This window comes from Alexandromys fortis, unplaced genomic scaffold (assembly GCF_014885135.2).
Source record: "Alexandromys fortis isolate MF-2015 unplaced genomic scaffold, M_Fortis_MF-2015_v1.1 scaffold_172, whole genome shotgun sequence".
Taxonomy (NCBI): Eukaryota; Metazoa; Chordata; class Mammalia; order Rodentia; family Cricetidae; genus Alexandromys; species Alexandromys fortis.
This window is the reverse complement of record NW_026068061.1, coordinates 1,135,013-1,162,034: the sequence shown is the minus strand read 5'-3', so window position 1 is coordinate 1,162,034 and position 27,022 is coordinate 1,135,013. Positions and strand designations below refer to the sequence as shown.

Genomic DNA, 27,022 nt, shown 5'->3' with positions numbered 1-27,022 from the left:
TAGCATGCTGTTTCCATTATAAGGAGTGCGATATATTCATATTTATTGCTAACAGTTACTGCATGTTTACAGTTTAAATTATTGAAGTGCTGCCTCATTGCTTCACATATGCTCACACACATTTTGTCTTAACATGCCCTATATTACAGCAATACTATGGTTTTAATCATTACAATGAAGTAAAAACTAGCCTGAGACATTGTGTATTCTTTGATGTATTTATAGATCACAACGAGGCAGGCTTTTTGAAAGTAATGGTCATATATCAAGAAGGGTTAGATACTTTCCCATTGATTGATAACAGTGGGCAAAAATATGGCTAACACCTGGAAAATGTGGAACAGATTTGTTTCTCATAACAGACTGATGCACTGGGGGACAGTTTGCTTGCAATTGTAGTAATCTGCATGAAATATTTGTGAATGGATAATCATATGTTATAAAGGATACCCAAGGGAATTATGCTTTTAAAATGTATAAAAGCAGTGACATTAATTCATGTTACTTTAAGAAACACTTGATGTTTAAACAACTTTTGTGAGTCTAGCTATGCTTAAAAGTCTCTTTTAGGGGCTGGAGAGATGGCTCAGCGGTTAAGGTTAAGAGCATTGCCTGCTCTTTCAAAGGTCCTGAGTTCAATTCCCAGCAACCACATGGTGACTCAAAACCATTTGTAATGAGGTCTGTTGCCCTCTTCTGGCTTGCAGGCATACGTGTAGATAGAATATTGTACACATAATAAATAAATAAATAAATAAATAAATAAATAAATAAATAAATAAATAAATATTTTTAAAAGTCTATTTTATTATGTCAGTGTACAGATCCTTTCAGATTCTCATTTTTACTGAGAGTTAGACATTGACAACAAAATCCTTTACATATAGAAATGCTGGAACTGATAAGTGTATTTTAACTCCCCATGCTTGATTTCATTTACTGACTCAGCATTTGTTGGTGCTTATTAGAGTATGCATTGCACATGGGGGAAAAGGATGCAAAAACAGTAATTGTGAGGAAGTGGTACAATTTTCTATGTGATGCATGGGATTAAAGGAAGAGTCTATAAATGGGGAGAAGTTTACAGTCCAGAGAAATATTAGGAAATTTGTTAATAAACAAATAGAGAAAAGCATCTCTATTAATATTTGGACTTGCATTTTTTTACTAGCAGTGACATATTGGAAAGTTAAAACAGCTCTTTCTCCTAAATCTAACATTCAGAAAATAATATGGGATTGCAAAAACCTAAAAATTAATTTTATTCTTATAGTTTTGAAATTGTAAAACATCACCAGCAACAATTATGACTTTGAAAACATTTAATGAATAATTATACAGAATTTAAATATAATTGCATTAATCTTATTTAAAGCATGGCTTATATTCTTTCCAGATGGTCCCCGGCCATCACAGAAAGAGATCATATCACTTCGGGCATTTATGCTGCTTTTTCTGAAACAGCTCATACTGAAGGTAAGATAACTTTGTTTTACAACGCAATGATTTGATGAAAAGGAACTATTGTCAAAGTTTAAATATTATTGTCATTAAATTATTAAGAATGCTTTTTCATGTTGCTCTACAAACGCTGTAATAGTGCCATTTTGCACCTAAATTTGGTCAAATATTAAGATGGCTCATGTTAAGTGGTACGAATGTGCTAAAGAGATGCGCCCATTAAGATAAGGAACATATGAAAAAGAATTGAGCAGAAAACTTTATTCTGAAAAATGGCATGTGTTCCATTTTAGCTAAGATTGTGGAAAGTTTTGTCCTGGAGGGTTTTCTAGAGTAAGGTGGTTTTAAAACAATGCACAGGCAAAAAGTTGAACAACACTACACAAAGGTGATCCCATAAACCCTGTGTTTTCGTGGCTTTATGGAAGCAGTAGATAACAGAGCACAGTAACGTGAAGCCATCACAATCTGCTAGCTTCTTTTGTTGAGATGAGGCTTTGTTTACATAGTCTTCGCTGGCTTTGAACTTACAGAGGTCCACCTGCTTCCTGAGGTCTGATTCTAAACAATGTGCTAGCACTCCTGGTCATAAGTTTTAATAGTTTCCATCCTATTAAAACAGTAAACACAGTTATAATATTTTAAGTAGTTACTTCTCAAAAGAAACAAAATAGATTTTAAATTATGAAACATGGGGGAATTTTAATGAACTTATTGCTTTTAAATTTCTGTTAACTTCTCTGTCATTGATTTTGATACCTTTCTTTAAAGTCTTAACTTCAGATTTTAATTAACTGACAAAATATTTTTAATTAGGATCGGGGTGTGAAAGAAGATGAACTTCAGAGTATATTAAATTATTTACTTACAATGCATGAGGTAGAGTATATTTTGCATCTTTCATTTTAATTATTCAAAACTTACAGTACAATTTCAACTAATTACTGTTATTTACTATTATGCAGGATGAGAATATTCATGATGTATTACAGTTACTAGTGGCTTTAATGTCAGAACACCCAGCCTCAATGATACCAGCTTTTGATCAAAGAAATGGAATAAGGTATGATCATAATAGCAGTAGTGTTAGTTGTGCACCCTAGACTATTCTATGAGTAAAAGAAAGGAGAAAAGGAAAAAGCTGCCAGTTCCCGTATTCTCGGAGAGTTAATGAACTGTACAGAAATGGTTTCAAGTCTGAAGCTGAGTAATTGTGCAGACCTTGCCTAGTGGGAAAAGCAGATTTATTTATTTTTGCAAGAGCACAATAAAAATACGTTGCATTTCAGAAAAAGAAGATGGAAAAGAATTATGGAGAGAGAGACAGACAGACATACAAGACAGACCAATCAGATTTAGTGCTCAATATCTTGCTCATATATGTGTATCTGTGTGTGTGTGTGTGTGTGTGTGTGTGTGTGTGTATTGAATGCTTTATAGTCAGCAACATGAGTGGAAAGGGAGAGACTAATGAGTGAGAGCATCAGAAATCATTTTACCCATTAGTATATAGAGATGATGTCCTGAGACGAAGGTGGTGGTTTAGTACTGAGAATTACAGATTTTTCTTGATTAGAATTCTTACGAATGTAAACCTAAAATTTAGCTCCTAGATAGAGATTTCCTTCAAATTTTTTTGCAGTCTCAACAAAATGAGCAAAAAATTAAAAAAAGAATAAATTTTATTTAATTCTTGTTATTTTATTTTACTTTTGGTGCTGGGGCTCAACCCCACCGCATTACATGCGGGAGACAAAGCTTACCACTGAGCTACATCTCCAGACCCAGTTTTGCTGTTTGTTTAGTTGGACATAAGAATCCCTGGTGATAATGCACCTCTGAACTGTGCAGCTAGCAATATGACAATAAATCTGTAAGGCCTGAAACAAGTGTTTCTTGTGCATGCAGTGAACCTGAGAGGTATGAGAGGATTATTAGTATTTATATCACATGTCAGCATTTACCAATGGATTTGTATGTGATTTTTCTCCTGCTGTATTATCTCTGTGTTGTGAGCCTGTCCTTTTCTGTTATTAATAATACTCTCTAAATTTTTCTAACAGAAATGACAAGTAGGTGTCAGCCTGTGGCTCACTTAACAGTCACAAAAAATATAAAGTCAACATGTTCAGGTGTTAAAGTCCTAAGAGCGGTGGAGATATGGTCTAAGTATGGATCCAGGAATTGTGATACTTTTTTGTTCAGTGTGCTGGAAAGCAATACTTATAATGTATTCGTAAAGTACTGTTTCTTTTGTAATATTAGTTAGGTGCTTAAAAGATCATTTGTTTTGTAGGGTGATCTACAAATTGTTGGCTTCTAAAAGTGAAAGCATCTGGGTACAAGCACTGAAAGTTCTGGGGTATTTTTTGAAGCATTTAGGTCACAAGTAAGTTGATGTTTTCATAATATCAGAAATAGCTACTAAAATTTTTCATGAATTTTGTATTTCATTTTCAGCATATGAAATTTTGTTTAATAAAAAGTATACTATGGAAAAGTTAAAAATAATAGATGCATCTTTATAAAGTAATGTTTTATTAATAGTAAATTATGGAACAAGTTCACAGTTTATGTAAGAGTTAATTTCTACATTCTAGTGTAGGTAAACTACGAATTTTAAGAATATAATGAAATAGACTTGTTAAATAAAGTGCACATCTGTATTACTTCGGTGAAAACTTCTGTGACCAGGAATGCTGTATACATTGCGTCTCCAGGAGATGTACTAGTTTACTTAATTGTTTTTAATCTTTCCTAACAGTGAGCCCCATTGATATTTTGTGATTGTACAACCTACAATAACACACTTCCTCAAATTCTTTTTCTGTAAGCTGCAACTGTTGTCTATCTTTTTCAGAATATCATCATTCTTTTAAAGACTGTATTCTATGCAAATGAAAGTTATTGGCACTGCCGTAAACGTTGCTGCCTGATATTTTTCCAAATCTCAATTTTGTTTTCAGTTTTGTCTGTTGCCCAAGTTTAAATTAAAAAAAAAAATCACCTTGGCCATATGTTGCTTTAAAGCACAACTGTAGATTAGAAGCAAAAAGCATACTCCCACAAAGTTTGTGAGCACACATGGAATTGTTTCTTTGAATAATTTTGGGGAATTTATGCAGAGTTCAGCCAATTTAGAATGAATGGAAAATAGTAATTATTGCTGACTAACACTGTATAAATTTAATAGAAAGATATAAGAGGAAAACAAGAGTTTTAGTTAGTAGGAAGACTAGAATTTTCCTTTTTTATGACCTAAAAATGCAGAGATGACATAAGTAGAGTGCCTTGGGAAGACTGAGGAACACAGGAGCATGGAGTAAGTTAGGAAGTCAAATGCCCAAGCATTTAATGGTGAGAGACAGGATTCAAGTGACAGCAAACAGTCAACTGTTGTGACTGTTAATTGTGAAATGCTGCCTAAAAACTGGAGCATTATTTACCGTGTTAAATTAGAAAGGTAAGTATTTTTACAAAATTATAAAGCTTTTAAAATATTGAGTATCTGTGTGAATAAAATCAGGATGAATTTATACAGTGGAACTCTTACACATGAAATGTAGGGTATTGGAGAGATGGCTTAGTGGTTAAGAGCTTTTACTGCTTTTCCAGAAGACTTGAGTTCGATTCCCAACATGCTTTTCAGGTGCATTACAACCACCTACAACTTCATCTCGAAGGAATCTGATGCCACTGGCCTCCTTAAACATCTGCACCCCGGTGCATATCCCCCTGAGATACATAAACATACATATAATTAAAAAGTAAATATGTAAATATTAAGCAAAAAGTGAAATGTACCTTAACATATATATATAACATATATAACAATAGATATCACTTGTAAAGTAAATGTAAAACACATTAAAATCCACATTTTAAGGAAAAAGTTATAGTCAATTATAGAAGTAAAACTTGGTCTGTTTGTATATATAATAATCAAGTGACTGAGACAGAGATCAAAAAATGAACAGGGAGGACTACATAAATACAAAACAAAAAAGGTAAGATCATGATCTATATATTTGATTTACTTATTATGCAAGCCAAGAAAGATGAAGTATATTTTATATTGTTGAGGTTAAAGCATTAATAAAATAGAATTTAGAAACACTTGTAATTTATAACCTTGAGATAGACTAACTACACCTGTCTCTGTCTGCAACAGTCAAAATCAAAAGTATCTCTGTAAGATGAACATGATATACTTTCACAAGCCTGTGAAAATTTCTAGTGTTGTAGTAGACATCAGTGAAAAATTCTAAAATGTTGAAACAACTGACAATTTCTTCCAGACATGAAATAAGTTGAAATGAGAGAAAAAAAAACACAAATCAGTTCTTCTATCTAAATATTTAAAAATTGGGGTTGGAGCAAGACTCAGCAGTTATGTACACCGGCTGTTCTCCTGAGGACCCAGGTTCTATTCTGACGTCCACACAGTGACTCACAACTATGTGTAACTGAAGTTCCTGAGGTTCCAGTGATCTCTTTTGGCCTGTATGAACACTGTTGCACATGATGCTCAAAAATACATGAAACAAAACACCAACACATGTAAAACAAATGCTTAAAGGAGTATGCATAGCCATCAATTCACAAAAAGGATTTATAGGACAAGAATGATCATACGAAACAATTTAGAACAAAACAAAACAAACTCACAAATGAATTGAATACAGAAAAAGGAAAGTAGTAACTAATGATTCAGAAAATAGCAGATTATGAAGGCGCTTTTAAATAAAAGTGATAAATTATAATTCACCACATTAGGAAATATGAATATATAAGCCATACTTTAGGAGCGATATGAAAAGAATTTCTTTCCAATAACTAACACTCCATGAAAGGACCATTTTACCACTCATACTTAGCTTCCTTTAGAACACTCCTAAACAGAATGATTTATCTAGAGTGTCATATATTGGACAAACTACAGGATTTAAGGAAGCCTTGGATTAAATAAACTAGATCTCAGACAAAAACAGAATTGAATCAGATTAAATTAATCAGTATCAGAAACAGACTGAGGAACTTGCAAGATACTTGAAGAGTGAACCTTATAAATATTCTCTGGTCAAAAAGGATGTCACAGAATTCAAATATAATTTAACCAAGTGAAAATAAACCCAGAACGTAAGATAATTATTGAATTCTTTAGGATTTCTTTAAGGGAATGTCTCCAACAATGTTCTAAATTTTCATATTTCTTAAGAAGCAAGAAAATAATAACTTAAGCTTCAGCCTGGTATCTGTATGCACAGACATCTACTTCAGAAAATAACCCAAGCTTCAGCCTAGTATCTGTATGCATAGACATCTACTTGAGAAAAGGGGAAACGGGTTTGTATTTGTCATTGCTCTTGAGTATTCCCAGTGTCATTGCTTATGGTTAAATAATGGAAGGAATCCAAAGCTATGTGAGTTCTCACAATGGAAATTTCTTTACAAACTTTACAAACCAATTCATGCTGTGATATAATGATACTCAGAAAAAAAAATATGCAAAAGAGGGTACACATTTTAGGGTTCTCTTTTGTGGAATGTCTACAGTGCAGATTTGTTGCTGCTTTGGACTGTCAGTGGAAATGGGGATTTAGTGTAAATTTGTCTGTGGAAACTTTCAGGATGGTGAAAATGTTTTATATCTGGGGGGATTGTGGGGATACCAATTTTTATTCAGGAATAACTTTCAAAATATGCAAACACACACACATAAAAAAACCACATACCCAAGTTAATAAATTTGTAGTGGTTGATACCATATACAAAAAGAGAAGATTCAATATTAAGGGCAATATATTATGTGTATAATAAGGAAAAAACAATTGAGAAGACAAATATAAAAAGAAAAGTCATAGAAGAGGACACCAGGAGAAAATAAAAGTTCATATAATACTCATCAAGATGACAGATTTGAAAACTTTTAACTTTAGTAAGTGTTGACAAAAATGTACATTATTGGGAGTTTCACAATTACTGGGGAAATTATGTATTGCTATGTGTATATGTATATATATATATATATATTTGTTTTTGGACACAGTGTTTCTTTGTGCTTATGAACTTGCTCTGTATACCAGACTCACTGAAATCTTCTTGCTTCTGCCTCCTGAGTGCTGGAATTAAAGGTGTGAGCCACCATTGACTGGCCATTGAACAATTTTTAAAAAAGACAGATACTTATGCTGTATGATAAGTAATTCTCTTCTTAATGTAAAGGACTATCACTTAGCTGTACAGATGTCCATGTGGCATTGCTACTAATAATGAGATATTAGAGGCAACATGGTAAAAATAAGAAGGAGAAATTGAATAAATACATAATTCATACACTGGCATGAAATTTGGTCACTTCGTGTTATTTAGAAGTAAAATTTAATGACTTAAAATTACTTTTGAAATATTAATATAATCAAGAAAGTTATGAAAGGAAGCAGTATATAGAACCATTTATCTAAAACTAAAAAATTCAAAAACAATATTATAAATTTAGGAATTTATGCTTCTCTTATGAGTTATGTCATCAGTATTCTTGCAAGCACTGCCTACTGTTACACAATTTCTTTTTCTGAAAGGCAAGGCTTCACTTGCGAGGTGGCTCAGTCAGTAAGGTGCTTGTCACACCAGCATTAGTACTTGAGATTGGATTCCTAGCACCTATTAAAACCGGGCATAATGGTGCATGTTTGTAACCTCATGCTGGAGGAGGGGCACAGAGATAGACAGTCTTCTCAAGGTTCTACAATCTTACCAAACAGTGACCAAACCTTTATATGGATGAGACTAGAGGGAACATTGGATATTCATAGCAGAACAGGAGGAGCACTGAGATCAGTGGAAGTAAATAGAGTAGTGCTATTTTAATCTGTGGGCAACTGCAGACATAAGCACTGATGAGACGGATGATTATTTTTTCTCCAATATCAAGTGTACATGTTCACTTTTACCATCCTCAAAATGGTTTTAATGTTAAGATTTGCTATAGACTATATTAGGGATTTGGAAGTATGCGTTCTGTGGATTATGGTTAATTTCTAAAACCATCTAGATAATCACTAGAATATGGAAATAATAACTGCAAATCATCACATATGGTTATGTAATTTGAATATATCTCATATTCTAATTGTGTGGAGGATTTCCTTGAGAACTGTTTAAATAACTTGCATGGTATTAGCAGTTAGTAGTGTTATGAACAACATGTTGCTGGTTTTTATAGATGATCATCGATAAAATAATTAATTGTATGATTCTGCATTTGTTTGTGTTTACCTCCATGTCTCCAGGCGAAAAGTTGAAATTATGCATACCCATAGTCTCTTCACTCTTCTTGGAGAAAGACTGATGCTGCATACAAACACTGTAACTGTCACCACATACAACACACTTTATGAGGTAAAGAAAAAAAACTGTGACAAGAATCCTGAGTATGTATGCTAGAAACCTCTGCGTGTGATGGAGATCACTGCTTAAACCAGTTAACATCCCAGTCACTACCGCTGAGGATGAGTGCTGTGCTGGTTAGTTTTTGTCAACTTGATACAAACATACACATAACTGGGAAAGGGGACTCTTAATGGAGAAAGCTCATAGATTGTTCTGTGGGAAGTCTCTTGATTAATGACTGATGTGGGCAATGCTGTCCCTCAGCAGGTAGTCCTGGGCTGTATAAAAAGGAAGGCTGAACATTCCATGGGTAGCAAGCCAGTAAACAGTGTTTTTCCATAGCCTCTGCTATGGAAGTTCCTGCTTTGAGCCCCATCCTGACCTCTCTCAGAGATGGAGTGTGACCTGAGAGCTGTAAGCTGAAGCAAACCCTTTCTTCCACAAGTTGCTTTTGATCATGATTTTTTGTCACAACAACAGAAACGCTAATTGAAGACAGATGCTTATAATTTCCTTTTTAAAAACACATCCACATGTCCTTATGTTGTTCTAAGGGCTCTTCTTTGAATATAGGTTTGCTGCTTTGCTTCCTCATCTTCCCACACAGACAGTATTCACATATATTGTAAATATTAGTTCTACTCCACATCCGATACTCTCCTCCGTTTCTGATATGCAGTCATTACTCACCTTAAGATAGAGTTGGCATTAAGATGAAGTGTAGGTTAGAACCATTTGTAAAAGTGCTGTACTGAATTGTATTAAAATCTCATCGTTTCCGTATAGAAACCCTTTCTCACCCCTTCTTCCAAAGTGTATTAGTCAGTGTTCTTTTGCTGTAAAGAGACACCATGACCAGAGCAACTCTTAGAAAGTTTTTAATTGGGGTGGCTCACTTACATTTTCAGAGGTTCAGTCCATTATCATGGCAGAAAGCATGGTGGTGTGCAGGCATGCAGGCAGATGTGGTGCTGGCTCCATCTTGATCAGAAAGAATCAGGGGGCAGACTATCACACTGGGAGGTATCTTGATCATGGGAGAACACAAAGCTCGTCCCCCACAGTGGCACACTTCCTTTAACAAGGCCACACCTAATAGTGCCTGTCCCTTTGGGGGCCATTTTCTTTCAGAACACCATGGCCAAGGAAATTCTCATTTAAAAAAACATTTAATTGAGGTCTTGCTTGCAGTTTCAGAGGGCTGCTCCATTATCGTCGTAGCTGGAAGCACGGCTGCATACAGACCAGTTCTGGAACAGTATCTGAGAGCTCTGTAGTCAGAGAGGGCGACACTGTGACTGCCCACTCCCGGTGACACATCTCTTCATCTTTCCAAGCAGTGCTCCAGCTTGCGGGACTAAACATGACAATACATCAGCTATGGAAGCCATTCTTATCCAATCCTCCCCAGACAGGAACTGCACACGCACTACCTTACAAACACCAGTAACTTGTCAGGGCTGTTCCTGTGTGTTCACCTTAGTTCTACTTTCTTCACTTTGTCTTCCGTGATCCTTTTTTGCTTCTGTAGCTTGTTGGCAAACATATGTAAGTGAAGGCTATTCTTTTAAATCTTCTTAAGTGTTGGAAATGATCAAAAGTAAAGTAATATGTAATATGTAAGATTCATAAGAGATGTAAATTTTAGAGTCCGTGTATAGTTTTATTGGCTTGATGCTGCTTGGTTGTGACACTCCCTGCAGCAGTGTTCGCCCTCCTCTCCTGACTCAGCACCACTGCCTGCTACACTAGGAATTATGGTGGTGCAGTAACTCAACAGTGATTCACATGACACTTGACTTACCAAATCTTACTTTATTTTTTAAAATTATAGTGTGTACATGTCATTTCTGAATAGGAAAAAAAGCATTTTTTCTAAACTCACAACTTTAAGAGACAGTGAATTGTGGATTCTTTGTTATGGATGTAGACAGAAAGACCTTGCATCTCTTACATGAGAGTTATAGTTAAACCAAAATACTCATCAACATTATTAAACTTAGAAAAGTAGCTTTTGGAAAATATAAAAGATAGCATATCATCATTATAAAATATTTTTGAGACTTCAAAATAATACAGGGCAAATTACAACTCTCCTTTTCGTGTAACCTGTGATCCATATTTGGTTCCATTCCAGGTTTTGCACAGTTCTCAAGTGAGATAGTTTAATTGTGTTCCGTATCCACAGATGAGTTGTCAGGGAATCTAAATATGTATAAGTGTAGTCATGAATGACTGCAGCATTGTGACTCTATCAAGTATTGTCACAGGAATATCACTCATATCATTTTCTCTAATGTTTATTGACCTTCCCACTTCTCCAACAGAGAAATGTAGCTCCTCTCTGCTGTCTTTAAACATGGCTTGCTCATTATGATACACAGAGAGCTAACATGCATTCTTTATAAACATACAAAATAAAATGTATCCCTGTGCCTCCATTACTACTCAAAAGCATACAGATTCTCATTCACACATGGAGCTCTTATAATATCATCTTATACATAGCCTATAGTCCCTTTTAATATTTAATAATGTCTTGCTAATATATCTTTTTATTTCAGTATATTGACTTATAGGAGGTTAAAAAGTAGTTGTTTCCGATAATGAGACAGTAAGTTTATTTAGGCTTTATGTGATTCTTAGAAGGAGCGATAGGTAGTATGACCCAGATGGGCTATATTCAGTAAGGCTGCATTTCAGCAAGGTTTGGCTACATATGATCCCAGGCCTTGATCTCTTGATCCTTCATCTGCAGCATTCCATTTTGTTATTTTATATCATTTTTTCTTACCTGCTTCCTTGTACAAACACAGGAGTGGGTAACAGTGAAACATCTTGGTCTCTCTGTTTTACCACTTCTGAATTTAACATGTTCACTTTTGTTAGTCATTCCTCAAATTGCTTGATTGGTAGATTCCATCAGCTACCAATGCCATTTTGAATTATTCAGTTTTCCCTTTTGAAGTAGTCCATGCAGAACTGAATAAATACCCATAGAGTGGATTGCACTGTACAGTGTGGTGAGGTGGTTTTCTTCTATTCACGTGTGTGTTTTGAGACAGTGTCTGTCACTATATTCCTTCATAATAGTAGCTCCTTCATATGTCTTTTACCTCAGGTTTTAAAACCAGCATATAGTTATTGATAATTTCATTGCCTATTAAAATAGACATACTGAGACTCACAGATTAAATAATTTGTTCCAGTAACATATGCTCATGAAATAGGCAGGTTACATGTACCTAAGACAGGGAAAAATAGCAAAATTGCCTTCAATAAATTACACGAAAAATGTCTTTTGAACCAAAACCTCGCAACAGTGTCAAACCTGAGCTCTGACAGCTGCTGACTAGTATTGGTTTGCTTTATCTGTGTCTTCATTTTCTAACTGATTAGTTTGCGTTGGCTTGGGATACTTTTCTGTTTTTTTTTTTCAGCATTTACTTATGCGAATTTCTGAGCCTCTGCTTGTTTTATTACTGACAGTTGAATAGGAATTTAATCCTTACATGGAAGTAACAGTGCAATATAGCACAATATTTTAAATTTGGAAGTTAATTGTACTCTCCTAGTCTCAGAACTGGAGCATACCATATTCTTGTGCACACTTGCATTTCTGTCAGACTTCCTGAGACTGGCTTAGTGGTTAATACAACATCATCTTACCAAATGCCTGTGCGTTTTGTTCTTGGGATCCAGGTTTGGTTCTCTGCTAAGTCTTAACTAATCAAAGCCAAGCTGTTACTAATTCTTTTAAATAGAGTGAAGAAAACTCAGTAGGTATCAATCCTCTGACAGTGTATGAACCAGAGATAATGAAATAAGAATAAAAAAAATTACTGGCCTCAAATATTAGTTAGTCACGATGTATGTCTTTTAAATGATAATCATGATGGATAGAAATAAATTTTGAAGGACTTTGAGTTATTAATGAACTCATTTCAAAAGCCAGAAGCAATGTAAAAAATATACAAAAAGTTAAGAAGACAGTGTCTGTTGTTCATCCTTGCTGATCCTAATCAGCTGTATTTGTTTCTTCAGTTAGGCTTTAGTCAGTTCTACCAACAGAACACTCTGAATTGTGAAATGATGTTTGAATGAATTGCTGCTTCTGGACCATCACAATGTGAAGACGGTATCATTTGGGGCTGCTGACATCTATCAAAAATTACTAAACTCAGCCAAGTGGTGGTGGTGCAGACCTTTAATCCCAGCACTTAGGAGGGATTGTGCTTAACAATGTAGTTAACCACAGGCAGGTGGATCTCTGTGAGTTCCAGGTCAGCCTGGTCTACTGAACAAGTTCCCCAACAGCCAGAGCTTTTACACAGAAAAATCCTACCTTGAAAAATCAAAACACAAAAACCAAAACCAAAACCAAACAACTACAACAAAAAAGAAACATTAACAAACAAACAAACAAAAAACTAAACTCATGATAGAATTAACTGACAGTAATCAGTTAAATGTTATTTAAGTCAGTGGTCTGAATATCCTGTTAGAATAAAAATTATTTTCTTTAAAACTTATACTTGAGATGATATGTACATGAAATACTATTAAGCTATAAAATCAGGCTTTTTCAGCAAGTATTTTTTAATTAATTTAGTTCTTTGAAGTTTTCTTTCATGAATGCATATAATTCATTTTGGTTACTCTCTTCTTCCATATTTTCTTCTCTCATCCTCCCTTGAGAATATCTACTTTTCCTTATCTGACCTTTTCCAAGATTCATGACTTTTGGTTTTATTTTGTGACCCATTTAGTTATTGAGGCCCATCTGTGTGACCTCAGGATTAGGATTTTCATTGGAGTCTGATGGGTCACAGTTCTGGGTACATAACTGAAGGCAGTGACCTTCCACTCTCTGAACCTGTCAATAGATGTCTTAGTTACTTTTCTGTTTCTGTAAAGGACATCGTAACCAAGGCGACTTGTTGAAGAAAGAATTCATTGGGGGCTTGTAGTTTCAGAGAGTGAATCCATGGCCCTCCTGGTAGGGAACATGGTAGTAGGAATTCAGGCATATTTCTGGAGTAGTAGCTGAGAGGGTGTGAATGTCTTGCTTAGGTCTGTGCATATGTACACCATTTATTCTCAGCACTTTTCATGTCAGTGAGGCTCTGTATTCACCACCATTCACTGGAAAGAGAGCTTCTCTGATTGAGGCTGAGAGTATTAATTGCCAATGATATAAACATAATTTAGAGGGCAGTTGAGTGCTATGTCAATGTAGTTAATCAACAGAATTAAATTATCCTCTAGGGCCCATGAACTCCATTGCAATGCACTTTTGAGTAAGTTCAGAGTACCATCTATGAATTTCCTCTTATGGAATGGGCCTCAAATCTCAGTGTGGGTAATAGTCTTCCTAACAGTCCTGATACTGTTGTACAGTGTGCATAGACTTTAGGAAAATGTTCTAGTCAGCATCATATAAATTATGAGGTAGTGAAAAGCAAACAAACATAAAACAATGACAAAGATACCATGTCTCCAGTGAGCACTGGGAGTTGGTAAGTCACCAAAGAAGCTGCCATAGTTATCACTTTAGACTAACGTCTTCCAGTAACAGAAGGAATATGAAATAAAATAAAACTTAATGTTTAGCACTGCACTCAAATCTATGTTTATAAACACCGTGCTTATAAAGGTACTTTTATGCTTAAAATTTAGTCTTTCCTATCCTTTCCAACACAGCTGCCATCTGTCACATGTGGCTTCACTGTAAGTGTTAAATGCATGCAGAACTCTTGGGGGCTCCTCCGTCTTATCTTGTGTTAGCTTAGGGTAAGGGCTTACCTTCTGTATATTCCTCTTAAAGTCAGTTGAACCTTTGGGGACCACTTTGAGTCCTTCACTACCATTAAAAGCTTTATACCTATATTCATCTCTCCTGGGTTTTATATGCATTATTTCCTTCCCTCTTTTAATATCTCACGTAGGATCTTAAGGACAGTCTCCTATGTTTTATTGCTTAATAGAAGCATGTTTTTTTGCTTGTATCCAGAACATTAATTAAGTAAATTGATGCTAGAAATGTAGCTCTAGTTAACAACCGTTTTCTATCTCCAAACATTAAGCAATGTGTGGGCATGTAACTTGTTTTTAACTAATACATGCTGACATTGTTAATTAAATATATTTGTATAAGTTGTATAAACCTTTCATATTTGAATGTACAATAATCATGAAGTACTTTCACACAAGGACCCTTTAATCTTTGTAGCAGGTTTATGGATAAGCAGTACCATTACTGTCCTCAGTGTCACATGACAAAGCAAAGCTTTAAAAAGGCAACAGGAAAATCAGTGATGCATTTAGCCAGATTTTGTTTCCTGTACAATGTGATTTATTATCTCTTAGTTGAGAAGGGTTTGAAGATTCTAACACAAAAGAACATAGTCTGCTGCCTTCCCCGAAAGTACACAGTTATTCTGAGTATCATCTTTGAAACAGGAATTATCTGGAATCTTGTCCTTTGGGATTTGGGGGAAAATTGGTATGGAAACCCTTTTAGATATGTACCAGCTACTGTTCTTTGATATATGCTATTCAAAGAGATTTTTATCTCATGTATCAGCTCCTTGTAGACATTCACGCTTACACACACTGTTCAGAAAACATTCCAACACTATTTAGTTTAATATTGTTTATTTTAAAACAAAAGTGTGGGTAATTCTATCCAATATTTGTCACTTAAGTAATAATAGACCAATGTCTAATTTCAAGTCTATACATTTTTCATATATACCTCTCATTTATCTCTGTAAGTTTCCTGTTCTCTCTTTGGTCTAAGTAAAGTGAAGGAAAAATGCTTCCCTTCTGGTTGTCATGCTTTTCTTCTCAGAAGCCACCATCCTTGTTTACTAACTTACTCTTTCCAGTCCAGCTTTTACCTTAGAGCTCCGCATAACTGGTCTCAAAATTAACATAGATACTTTAGCTACAAATTTTTGTATTGCTACTGTGTTCGTCTGGTTTTTTTTATGGATATTTAGAGTTTGACATGTCTGCTCTAAGTAAAAAACGAAGTCACTGATAGGAAACGCCATCTTTAGTGAAATGCTTCTCTGCTGAAGAATATGTGTATAGACAGACGGTAGCTAGACAGAAGCATTGAGACAAGTATGGGTAAAGCCCAGAGTACATGACGACCACACATTCTTTATTTATGTGCCTCATGTATTCATTCTGTCACTTACTGATTACTGATATGTGTCGGCTTCTGGTGTAAACTGTGGGAACATAAGCAAGATGTGCAAAATTATTCTTAAGGGTTTTGAGCCTCCATTTTGGTCAAAAATAGAAATATAAATTTTTGATATCTTTTCTGTATGAGGCATAATTTTGCTAACATTTGTTGATTTTTTATTAACATGATACACAACATTGCATATTTATAATTCAAAACAGGACTGTATTAAAAGTGTATGCTGAAAGCCTGTTTTGAACAGAACAAATTTTATATTAGCTAATTATTATTTCCTTCTATAGATAACAGTGTCTGACTTTTGTCTTTATCCAAAGTAAGTAAAACTTGAGGTATATAGATTTTAGTTTAGGAAAAATGTAATTTATTAGAAAGCTCCTTTGGGAGAGATTTCATTTGATTGGAAATTATTCTAAATGTTGTAAAGATTATTTAGCTACAGTTTGCAGTTTTAAATTTTTTTCTCTAAATGAAGTTCAAATTTTTCATCTTTCAGATCTTGACAGAGCAAGTGTGTACTCAAGTTGTGCATAAACCACACCCTGAGCCAGACTCTACAGTGAAAATTCAGAACCCAAGTGAGCAGATGCCACTCTCTTCTACTACATGGTGGTTATGTGGTCATGTGCGGGACAAATCGGAGCTTATGGTCCTTTCAGTGTGCACATTTTATGGCAGCTGCACGCCACTGCCAGAGCTAAGCATTTAGTTGAAAATCAGTAAATGTGTATGTCTTAGTTACCTTTTTACATTTTAATTCAGATTTTGTTTATAGTGATTCTTAAGGTGGTGGCAACATTGTTAAAGAACTCAACACCAAGTGCAGAATTGATGGAAGTTCGTAGGTTGTTCTTATCTGACATGATCAAGCTCTTCAGTAACAGCCGTGAAAACAGAAGGTAAACAGTCTGGTTTTATATTTTCTCTGCCCTTGATTTTGAATCATTTTCAAATAAAAAATTCAAATATTTTTAAAAATATTCTTAATCATTTTAAAAGACATCTTTTTACCAATTTTATAGGCTTTTATTTGGTTGACCTAGTATATTTAATTAAATATATGTATGAACATACAGATCCACAGATTTGTACTTGGACTACGATCAGCTGTCCCTGATACTGTCACCAGTGTGCCTTGAGTACATTGTGTTGACTCTGCCCACATCCGCCTATGCTTTCCTGTCCTGTCACTGCTTCTTGTTATGTATTCACAGCTTCCTAGCTCAGACACGGCGTGCGCAGTCAGAGTCCATGAGTTTGTGCTCATTTCCTAAGCTTCTAACATTTTATGTATTCGTGTGAATCATTGGGCCCAGGTTAGTGTAGTTGGATTGGGGTGCCTGATGAGCAAACTGAGTGCATTGCGAGTACTCATGGTAATGAGAGCATTCAGAAACAATAACCAACTCTGACCAGGAGAGTTAGGAAGTAATTTTGATTAATAATTCATATTTTCTAGGAAAGAACGAAATTGGTGGAAGTTACAGAATACATAGAATAATTTTGTGCTCAGATTATATTTTCTTCATTTTATCTACATTTCAAAGTAGTAAATTGTAATTTTCATATTCTTAATGAGCTCTTTTTCTTACTTAGATGCTTACTGCAGTGTTCAGTGTGGCAGGATTGGATGTTTTCTCTTGGCTATATCAATCCCAAAAGTTCTGAGGAACAGAAGATTACTGAGATGGTCTACAACATCTTCCGGATTCTTTTGTATCATGCAATAAAATATGAATGGGGAGGCTGGAGAGTCTGGGTGGACACACTCTCAATAGCCCATTCCAAGGTAAAGGACCCAGCATGTGTTGTTGAAGTTTCCACAATGGAGTAAATGGCTATAAACGCTCATCTGGTGCCACCTGGTGGCCATTCTCAGTTATGGCCCATTCCTTTATCCTAGGTTTGACTTTGTGCTTTTCTGCCCTTTAGTGAGACTGTAGAGCTTGACGGTGGTTTCAAGATCATTTAATTCAAACACAAAAAACACGAAGACTTAAATTAGAATTTTTGTTTTAATAAAACTTAAAAGTTAAAGTGTGTGTGTGCATGTGTGTGTGATCTACTGGAAGTCAGGATGATTTATGAGAGCCGGTTCTCTCCTTCCACTCTCTGGGTTCAGGGATTGTTGGCAAGCATCTTTCCCTGATGAGCCATCTCACTGTCCTCTTAATTGAGAATTTTCACTGTATATGTTTGTAGCAGATGAGAACCTGAGTCTGAATCAGTATTTTTTTAACTAAACCATACTCACATCTTACAAGCATAGTTATGAAATAGTAGCTGAAATGTACTTCTATAGATGTTTTTAAAGTAATCAGATTCATTATCAAGTGAATAATAAATACTTGCAAATAATAAATAATAAATGGACTTGGCTGAGTGGATAAAGTACTTTGTGTACAAGCATGTGGACCTGAATTTGAATTCCCTTCATCCACATAACAGACTAGGCATGGCTGGACAGACTTTACCACCAGGGCTGGCGAGCATGATGGGAAATCCCAAGGGCTCTCTGGCCATCTCTAGGCAAAGTCATGCATCCTGTTCAGTAAAAAATGCTGTCTCAAAAAATGAGGTGCCACTAGTGATTGAGGAAGACATCTCAGTGTCAGTGCCTTCTGAATGTACCCACCTTCCACGTATACATTTAGTTTTTTCCATATTAGGCAATTCTGGCCTCAAACTCAAAAGGTCTCTCTGTTTCTGCCACCTTAGTGTTGAGATTAAAGGTACGCACTTTTAATAATATTTTTAATTATAGTGTTGTAGTCAGTAATCTATTGCTGTGAAAAAGAGAGACACCATGACCGAGGTAATGCTTATAAAAGAAAACATTAAACTGGGGCTTGCCTTGCTTGCAGTTTCAGAGGTAAGTCTATTATTGTCATTGCAGGAAGCATTATGGCAGGCAGGCATGGTGCAGGAGAAATAGCTGAGACCTACTTCCTGATCCACAAACAGTAGGTAGGGGGCCTAATATGGACTTTTGGGGGTGCTGGAGAGATGACTCAGAGATCCTGAGTTCTGTTCCTGGCAACCATGTGATGGCTCACAACCATCTATAATGAGATCTGATGCCTTCTTCTGGCAGGCAAGGATACATGCAGGCAGAACACTATATACATAATAAAGAAATAAATCTTAAAAAAGATTTAATATGGACTTTTGAAACCTCAAAACCCACCCCCAGTGGCACATTTCCTCCAACAAAGCCACACCTCCCGATTCTTCTCATCCTTCTCAAATAATACCACTTCCTGATGACTAAACATTCAAATATATGGGCCTAGAGAGACCATTACTGTCCTTACTGTCCAAACCACTATATATGTTATCTTCCAATATTTTTTAATTCTAAGATTCTACCTCTCCCTATTAAACTTTGAATAGTACTTGTCTTTGGTAAGGAGAGTACTTCATTTATGCACACATTATATTCTAGTAATTCAAAGTTGTGATTCTTCAACTGTAAGTAGCATCACAGAAGAAATGTGGACATCCAAAATTAGGCAACTAATCCAGTTATGTTGCAATTAAGTTTTGTGGTTTAGAAAACTCATAATTTGTCCCTTCCCCCCTTTTTTGAAACAGGGTTTCTCTGTAGCTTTTTATTTTATTTTTAGATTTATTTAATGTGTATGAATATTTTTCACACATATGTCTGGGGACCACATGGGTTTCTGGTACTTGATGTCAGGAAGAGGGCATCAGATCCCTTGGAACTGGAATTATGGACATTTGTAAGCTGTCATGTGAGTGCTGAGAATCAGACCTGGAACCTCTGCAAAATCATAAGTGCTTTTAACCATTGAGCATCTCTTTAGCTCTCTCCATAGCTTTGGAGCCTGTCCTGGAACTAGCTCTTGGAGACCAGGCTAGCCTTGAACTCACAGAGATCTGTTCACCTCTGCCTCCTGAGAGCTGGGATTAAAGGCATGCACCACCACTGCCCGGCTTAAGGAAAGATTTTTAACATTAGAAGAATTCATAATACCTAGTGTAGTCCTATATTTTGCACATGCACGCCTTGAATTTGTCATTGCTTTAATAAGTTTTAATGTAACAAAGAAAAAGGCATTGCAATTCATGCACAGCATATCCTGATGTTTCTAATCTTGTTACTGTCTATATATAAAACTGATGTAGTACCTTATAAATGTCTGTTTACAGGCTCATATGAGCAACTTTCAGTCATGGTTGTGATGGGTGAAAATATTACAGTAGCCATGTGAAAGCTGGCATAGTATTAAAAGTTGTCATATTGGATAATCAGTATCCATAAGTTAGATATCATATGATGTTGGTTAACGTTGAATACTTAACCTGTGCAAAGGAACCTTAATATTGCAGATACCAATGTGATTAGAAACATGTCAGGTAATAATGTATTGTATTTTATAATGTTTCCAATTACATGATAAATCCAATTATTTAATAAAACTAAATCTTAAAATACTTTTACCATTTTCGTTATTATTACTGAGTTTTGTTGGTCTTATTTCTATCTTTCTCTTGTATTATACATGACACCTCGGTTTTCTCTCTCTTTACTTATTTCCTAGGTTACTTACGAAGCACACAAAGAATACCTGGCCAAAATGTATGAGGAGTATCAACGACAAGAGGAGGAGAACATTAAGAAGGGAAAGAAAGGAAATGTGAGCACCATCTCTGGTCTTTCATCACAGACAACGGGAGCAAAAGGAGGAATGGAAATCCGCGAGATAGAAGACCTTTCCCAAAGCCAGAGCCCAGAGAGTGAGACAGACTACCCAGTTAGCACAGATACACGCGACTTGCTCATGTCAACCAAAGTATCAGATGATATCCTTGGAAGTTCAGATAGACCTGGTAGTGGAGTGCACGTGGAAGTGCATGATCTTCTGGTTGATATAAAAGCAGAGAAAGTAGAAGCGACAGAAGTAAAGCTTGATGACTTGGATTTATCACCAGAGACCTTGGTGGGTGGAGAAAATGGTGCCCTCGTGGAAGTGGAGTCCTTGTTGGATAATGTGTACAGTGCTGCTGTTGAGAAACTCCAGAACAATGTGCATGGAAGTGTTGGTATCATTAAAAAAAATGAAGAGAAGGACAATGGTCCTTTGATCACACTAGCAGATGAGAAAGAGGACCTTTCTAACAGTAGCACATCCTTCCTCTTTGATAAAATACCCAAACAGGAAGAGAAACTACTTCCAGAACTTTCTAGCAATCATATTATCCCAAATATTCAAGATACCCAAGTACATCTTGGTGTCAGTGATGATCTTGGATTGCTTGCTCACATGACTACAAGTGTAGACTTAACTTGCACATCAAGCATAATAGAAGAGAAAGACTTCAGAATTCATACGACTTCAGATGGAGTGAGCAGTGTCTCTGAAAGAGACTTAGCTTCATCAGTAAAGGGGTTGGACTATGCTGAAATGACTGCCACGACTCTGGAAACAGAGTCTTCCAACAGCAAAATTGTACCTAATATTGATGCAGGAAGTATAATTTCAGACACTGAGCGATCTGATGATGGCAAGGAATCAGGAAAGGAAATCCGAAAAATCCAGACTACTACAACAACACAAGTAAGCCGCCAAATGTGAATTGCAGAAGTAAACATAAGTGTCAGATGGGCATTGAGTTGTTCGCTAAAGTGGTTTCCTAGAGTGACACTGCACTTAAATCCATGTAATGTGTAACTTACAGAACTGACTACTGTGGCATGTGATATGACTTATACTCCCAGTTCTGCCTTGTATCTCTGATTTTGCTCAACCTCTTTGGGGCTCAGATTCTTCTGTCATATAAGACATTGTAGTAGATTAAAATATGACCATTAAGGTCTTCTGCTCATTTTTATAGTTTATAACTACATTTCCACCTTTGTACTTGAGATCTTCATTCTAACCTTGTGCTCAAGGGAAGCCCTGTTCTGGAGAGTGTAGAAAAGGGGACTTGCAGCCAGCTTGTACAGATGCATGCACAGTAGGGGAAGGGGCTGTTACCTGTTCATGCCTACTGTGCTCCAGACACTGGTAGATGTTTTCCGATTCCGTCCTTACAACAGCCTGTTAGGTAGGTAATATAGCCAAGAAAATCTGGGATTATTAACAATGAGAACTTTCTTTACGGAATAGATAGAATTTGTTATTTTTTTTTTAAATAAGCTGCTTGGGCCTTGTGGTTAGCAAATGTTAGTGCTGTGGTTTTGGACAATCTGCAGTAAAGTGTCTTTTGAGACAAACGAGTTGTTTACTACTTACGTTTTGGAATAAACCGATACTATATGGTTAAAAGTTAATGAGATTATAATGACACGCAAAGATTTCAGTTTTGTTGGCTCTCTGGACTTTCTTTCTGTCTTTTGATTTCATTGAAGGTAAGTTTATGTTTCCATTCCACCTGTATTGGAAAGAATAAACCATGTTTCACTATTGTCTTAGTACTTCAGTAATAATATGATATATTCTGTATGCAGGAAAGGTGTGTTTATTTTTTATTTGTTAATTTCTATTTTGGTGGCAGTTGTACTAAAGTGTTAATTGGCAGGGAGAGAGAATATTGAATAAGGTAAGATTTCAAGTAAAAGATAAACAGATCATTGCTTACTGGGCATAATAATCACTAGGCTTGCCTGTTTTTCTTTGAGAATGCACACACATTTTTCTGCAGTATCAAAGCAGAATTTCCAATAGCAGACTTCAGATGAATCGAAAGAATTTCTGTGCAGGTGTTTGAAATGCCCTCACCACTAAAATCAGATGTAACCTCCTATTCACTCTTGCACACACTGGTTTTTGAATCTCACATCTCTCTTGTGCTCTACAAAAGTTTATCCTCTCTTTGTTTAGGCTGTTCAGGGCCGGTCTGTTACCCAACAAGACCGAGATCTCAGAGTTGATTTAGGATTTCGAGGAATGCCAATGACTGAGGAACAGCGGCGCCAGTTCAGCCCTGGCCCTCGGACTACCATGTTCCGGATCCCGGAGTTTAAGTGGTCTCCAATGCACCAGCGGCTTCTCACTGACTTGTTGTTTGCGTTAGAGACAGATGTGCATGTGTGGAGAAGGTACAACTCTTTTCTATATTTTTTTACCTTCAGTTGAGAAAATGAAAATTATTTTTATTTTACATATGTGTGTGTTTGCTGTGTATCTATGTCTGTGTGCGATGTCCATGGCCTACTGAGTTCAAAGGAGGGTGTTGATCTAGAACTGTAGTTATAGACGGTTGTAAGCCAGCATGGGGGTGCTGAGAATTGAACCCAGAACAAGTGCACTTAACCACATAGCCAACTTCCCAGCCCAAGATAATAACTATTTTATTAAATGATTTAACAATCCAACAATATTCACAAATTAAATTTATTTTAAAATTAAATAAGTTTGATAGACAAATATTTATATAAAGTATACTTTTTATAATGTTTGGAGCATTTACCTCTAGATATGTAATAATTCAGCTTTAGACAATTGAAAACAGAATTTTAAAATTTGGCTCATTCTACACAAAAAAGAATTAAAGACCAGCTTTGGTTTATACTTCTGTAATTATACCTTTTCTTGTTAAACTCAATACTGTGAGCTCTGCTATCATTTAGTAACAGCAATACGATAACGCTTAGTACTAGAATAAAATCTTAAAGTAACTTGTAACATGTATATCATTAGAATCTATATGTTATATGCAGTTAGTGGATGTTGTTTTAAATCTATCTGAATTAAATATCTGCTTTTTATAAGAAGTTTCAATTCAGGTTTCTAATAACAGATTCACATTTCTTAATCAGGGTGTATGTCATTCACATGTGCAAGCATGTAAATTTTGGAAGTTGATGTCTGTAAGCAGCAAAACACCTCATCTTCAGCAGAGATTTGGTCCACTTTATCATGTCCTCAGACTGAACCTGGCATCTGTACCTCTCTTGGTTTTCCTTTAGGATTAAGGTGGCTACTTAAGGTTTTCTCTGTTAAAAGGCAGACTTTCCTTCGTTTCTCCGTTTTCTCATTCTTTTCCTTCTCCCTATGCTATTTTTCTTTCTTTTCATAAACATTTTTTCTATTGAATGAAGCCCCTTAAGAATTTTTTTTTTCGTATTGTTATCAGGGTTGTACATTCATTTGGAAAACACCCCTAAAAAGAAAATGGGATTGGTGGAGTAATTCTGACTAACAGTTCAGTACCTGGGGAGGCTAACTAATCTGTGGAACAAAACCTGGACTGTTATTGTGGGGAACATGACGTAATGTTGGGAAGTTGTCACTGTATCTGCCAAGGGAGTTTCTGTGTTTGATCTGTCACTGTGTTTGGTCTGCTAGCCCTAGACACATGCTAATGTTGTTAGGTGCTATGAACGTACGTGAGATGAAAGGCCTGACTGCACATGGAGGTCGATATGTGAGGTAAACAGTGTGATCCGCCTAGTTTTCCTTCCAACAAACTGTGTGTCTTTGCTTTTGTATTGATGCTCATGAAAGTTTCCCAACATAAGTGTATACAATTTTTTTTAAAAGATTCTTTATAGGGTAGAGGAGAATATCTAATCGCAATAAAACAGTGTTTCTTTGGCACCTTCATTGCATGTTTATGTGGAAAATCCTGCTGCTGGCTTCTTCTGTGACCTTCCTTTTCATTTGCAATAATTCCTGATGCTACACTCCCCATGTTTTCTCATGGCAGTACGGAAAGCTGGGCTCAGAACCCCAGCTGGAACTTTCGTTCTTAAGGCTCTCAGCTAGTTTGCTTCCTAACACAGAATCAGCAGATACAACCAAACTAGTTAAATTCATGGGGCTACTCAGATGTCTTAGAAGCTACTTAGTAATTAGAAATGCGAAATCGGGGATGATATCTTAGGCTACCTGTGTGGTGAGTTTAGGTTTTGGAGTACCGATGTCTGTTCTTAAACAAACCGAGAAAGAACAACAAGAATATTATATTTCTTTAATGTATATGGACACAAAGAACTGTGCAGAAATATTTTTGGTAAAATATCTGAATTACAGTTGTTATTGTTCTAATAATTAAGTTTTAAATTTGTCTACCACGTCTATATTTTGTAACTGTTTTCACTTCAAAATTTTCATTCTATTCAGAATACTTTAGATACTTTATTCCAAGTATCTAAATCTCTTACATTTACTTGAAGAAAATAATTGGTTTTTCTGTTTCAGCCATTCTACAAAGTCTGTAATGGATTTTGTCAACAGCAATGAAAACATTATTTTTGTACATAACACAATTCACCTCATTTCCCAAATGGTAGACAACATCATCATTGCCTGTGGAGGAATTTTACCTTTGCTCTCAGCAGCTACATCACCAACTGTAAGTTCTTTATCGCCACCTAGTGGTTATGTTTTGTAATGACACGAATTGAGGATTCCAGAAATTTCAGACACAGGAAAAAGGCAGATTTTAAATAGTAAGTACAGGAACTCTTAAACCATTTATTAGATTTATATTCCAGTCTCTTTTATTTGACAGTGTTTGAGTTTTCCTGAGAATATTTATTAGAAATCACTCCATCGTTGCTGGTGAAATCTTTTAAGAACTACAATTATAAACATTTTTCAAACTTTTATATACTGTGTATCTCTTTAAATCTTTGTAGTAAGTTGTTAAAATCTATTTGTAGTATATGACCTTATTTGCCAATTTGTCATTAAAAATACTATTTTTTATAAAACATTGAAAAATACTAATATAATTAATTTGGAAAATATTTAAATGTTGATCATGTATGTCTTTTAAAAATGCAACAGACCAGTATTAAGTTATGTGTAATTTTCATCTTATATATATCTTTAGTTATGAGCTAGTGTGTCTGTAGCTGAGTGGCAGTACTCCTTTCTAGCATATGTATTTGGTTTGATTCCCAGAGTCAAATCTTTTTTTAAAGATATCTTTGATTTCTGTCAAAAATGACTCCATTTAAGTGTAACTTGATTAGATGGGAAAGAATATAGAATTTCACTTGCCATGTGGCCCATCTTGCTGCTTCTCATAAGAAACTCTTGTAAACCCTCGAACACGCCTTTGCCACAGAATTCCGTGATTTATTAACGCATATGTTGCTTACTTAGGAATGCTTCCAAACTGATCCAGACTTTATTTTGTCAGTAACATTATTTTCCTACATGGTTCTTTTTCTCATTCTGACCACCGGAATAGCATAAAAATTAGAATATTAACTGCAACAGACTGTAACCTCTCATACCTCCCCCTAGCACACATATATGTGTTCCTGATGAATTCAACCAGCAAGTTACAGGCAAGCAGGCTAATTTGGGAGCAGTGCAAAAGGACATATGAGTGGTGGTATACATCTTTAATCCCAGCACTCAGTAGGCAGAGGCAGGAAGATCTCTGTGAGTTTGAAGGCAGCCTGGTCCACAAGAGCTAGTTCCAGGGGGGGCAGACTCCAAAGCTACAGAGAAACCCTGTCTTGAAAAAACAAAACAAAACAAAAAGAAAGATAGCTAGGTAAACGTACTAAATTTTAAAATTTATAGGTAGGCTTTTAAAAATACTTTATGCTAAAAATTATAGGTATCTAGTATATGTGATATAAAATTTGTATACAATTATGAGAAAATGAAAAATCTTATGTTAATGAGCTTTTGGAACAAGGAATTACATAATGATATGTATGTTTGAAAACCACCACTCCCCGGGTCATCTAGTTATCTTGTTGCATATTATAATAAATTGAATTGTTTAAAATAAAAAAAATATTTTAACAACCAAAAAAAAAAAAAAGGATTTTGAGGTCCATCTATTAAGTATATCTGATTTTATACAAACTTCCTTTGTGCTTACTTCTCTATATAAAAGCATGTATGGAAGACTGCAGCTTGTTTTTGTAATGGAATTACATTTGTGCTGAACTTGACTGCAAACATTGTTTTGAGCAAATGGAATAATTAAATCATCAATAATGTGGGGGGAAAAAGA

At 35.5% G+C, this 27,022-nt stretch overlaps 1 protein-coding gene across 4 annotated transcripts in view; it reads left to right on the top strand.

Annotated features, from left to right (window-relative positions):
• Nbea (neurobeachin) overlaps window positions 1-27,022 on the top strand; it is a 467,863-nt gene that overhangs the window by 106,862 nt on the left and 333,979 nt on the right. For all 4 annotated transcript variants that reach the window (XM_050120186.1, XM_050120187.1, XM_050120185.1 and 1 more), the window contains 11 exons: window positions 1,397-1,476; window positions 2,278-2,340; window positions 2,427-2,524; window positions 3,758-3,850; window positions 8,754-8,862; window positions 16,566-16,647; window positions 16,845-16,968; window positions 17,666-17,858; window positions 20,635-21,651; window positions 22,918-23,135; window positions 25,240-25,393. In XM_050120186.1, coding sequence (XP_049976143.1) covers window positions 1,397-1,476; window positions 2,278-2,340; window positions 2,427-2,524; window positions 3,758-3,850; window positions 8,754-8,862; window positions 16,566-16,647; window positions 16,845-16,968; window positions 17,666-17,858; window positions 20,635-21,651; window positions 22,918-23,135; window positions 25,240-25,393 — 2,231 coding nt within the window. The remainder of the gene's footprint in view (window positions 1-1,396; window positions 1,477-2,277; window positions 2,341-2,426; window positions 2,525-3,757; window positions 3,851-8,753; window positions 8,863-16,565; window positions 16,648-16,844; window positions 16,969-17,665; window positions 17,859-20,634; window positions 21,652-22,917; window positions 23,136-25,239; window positions 25,394-27,022) is intronic.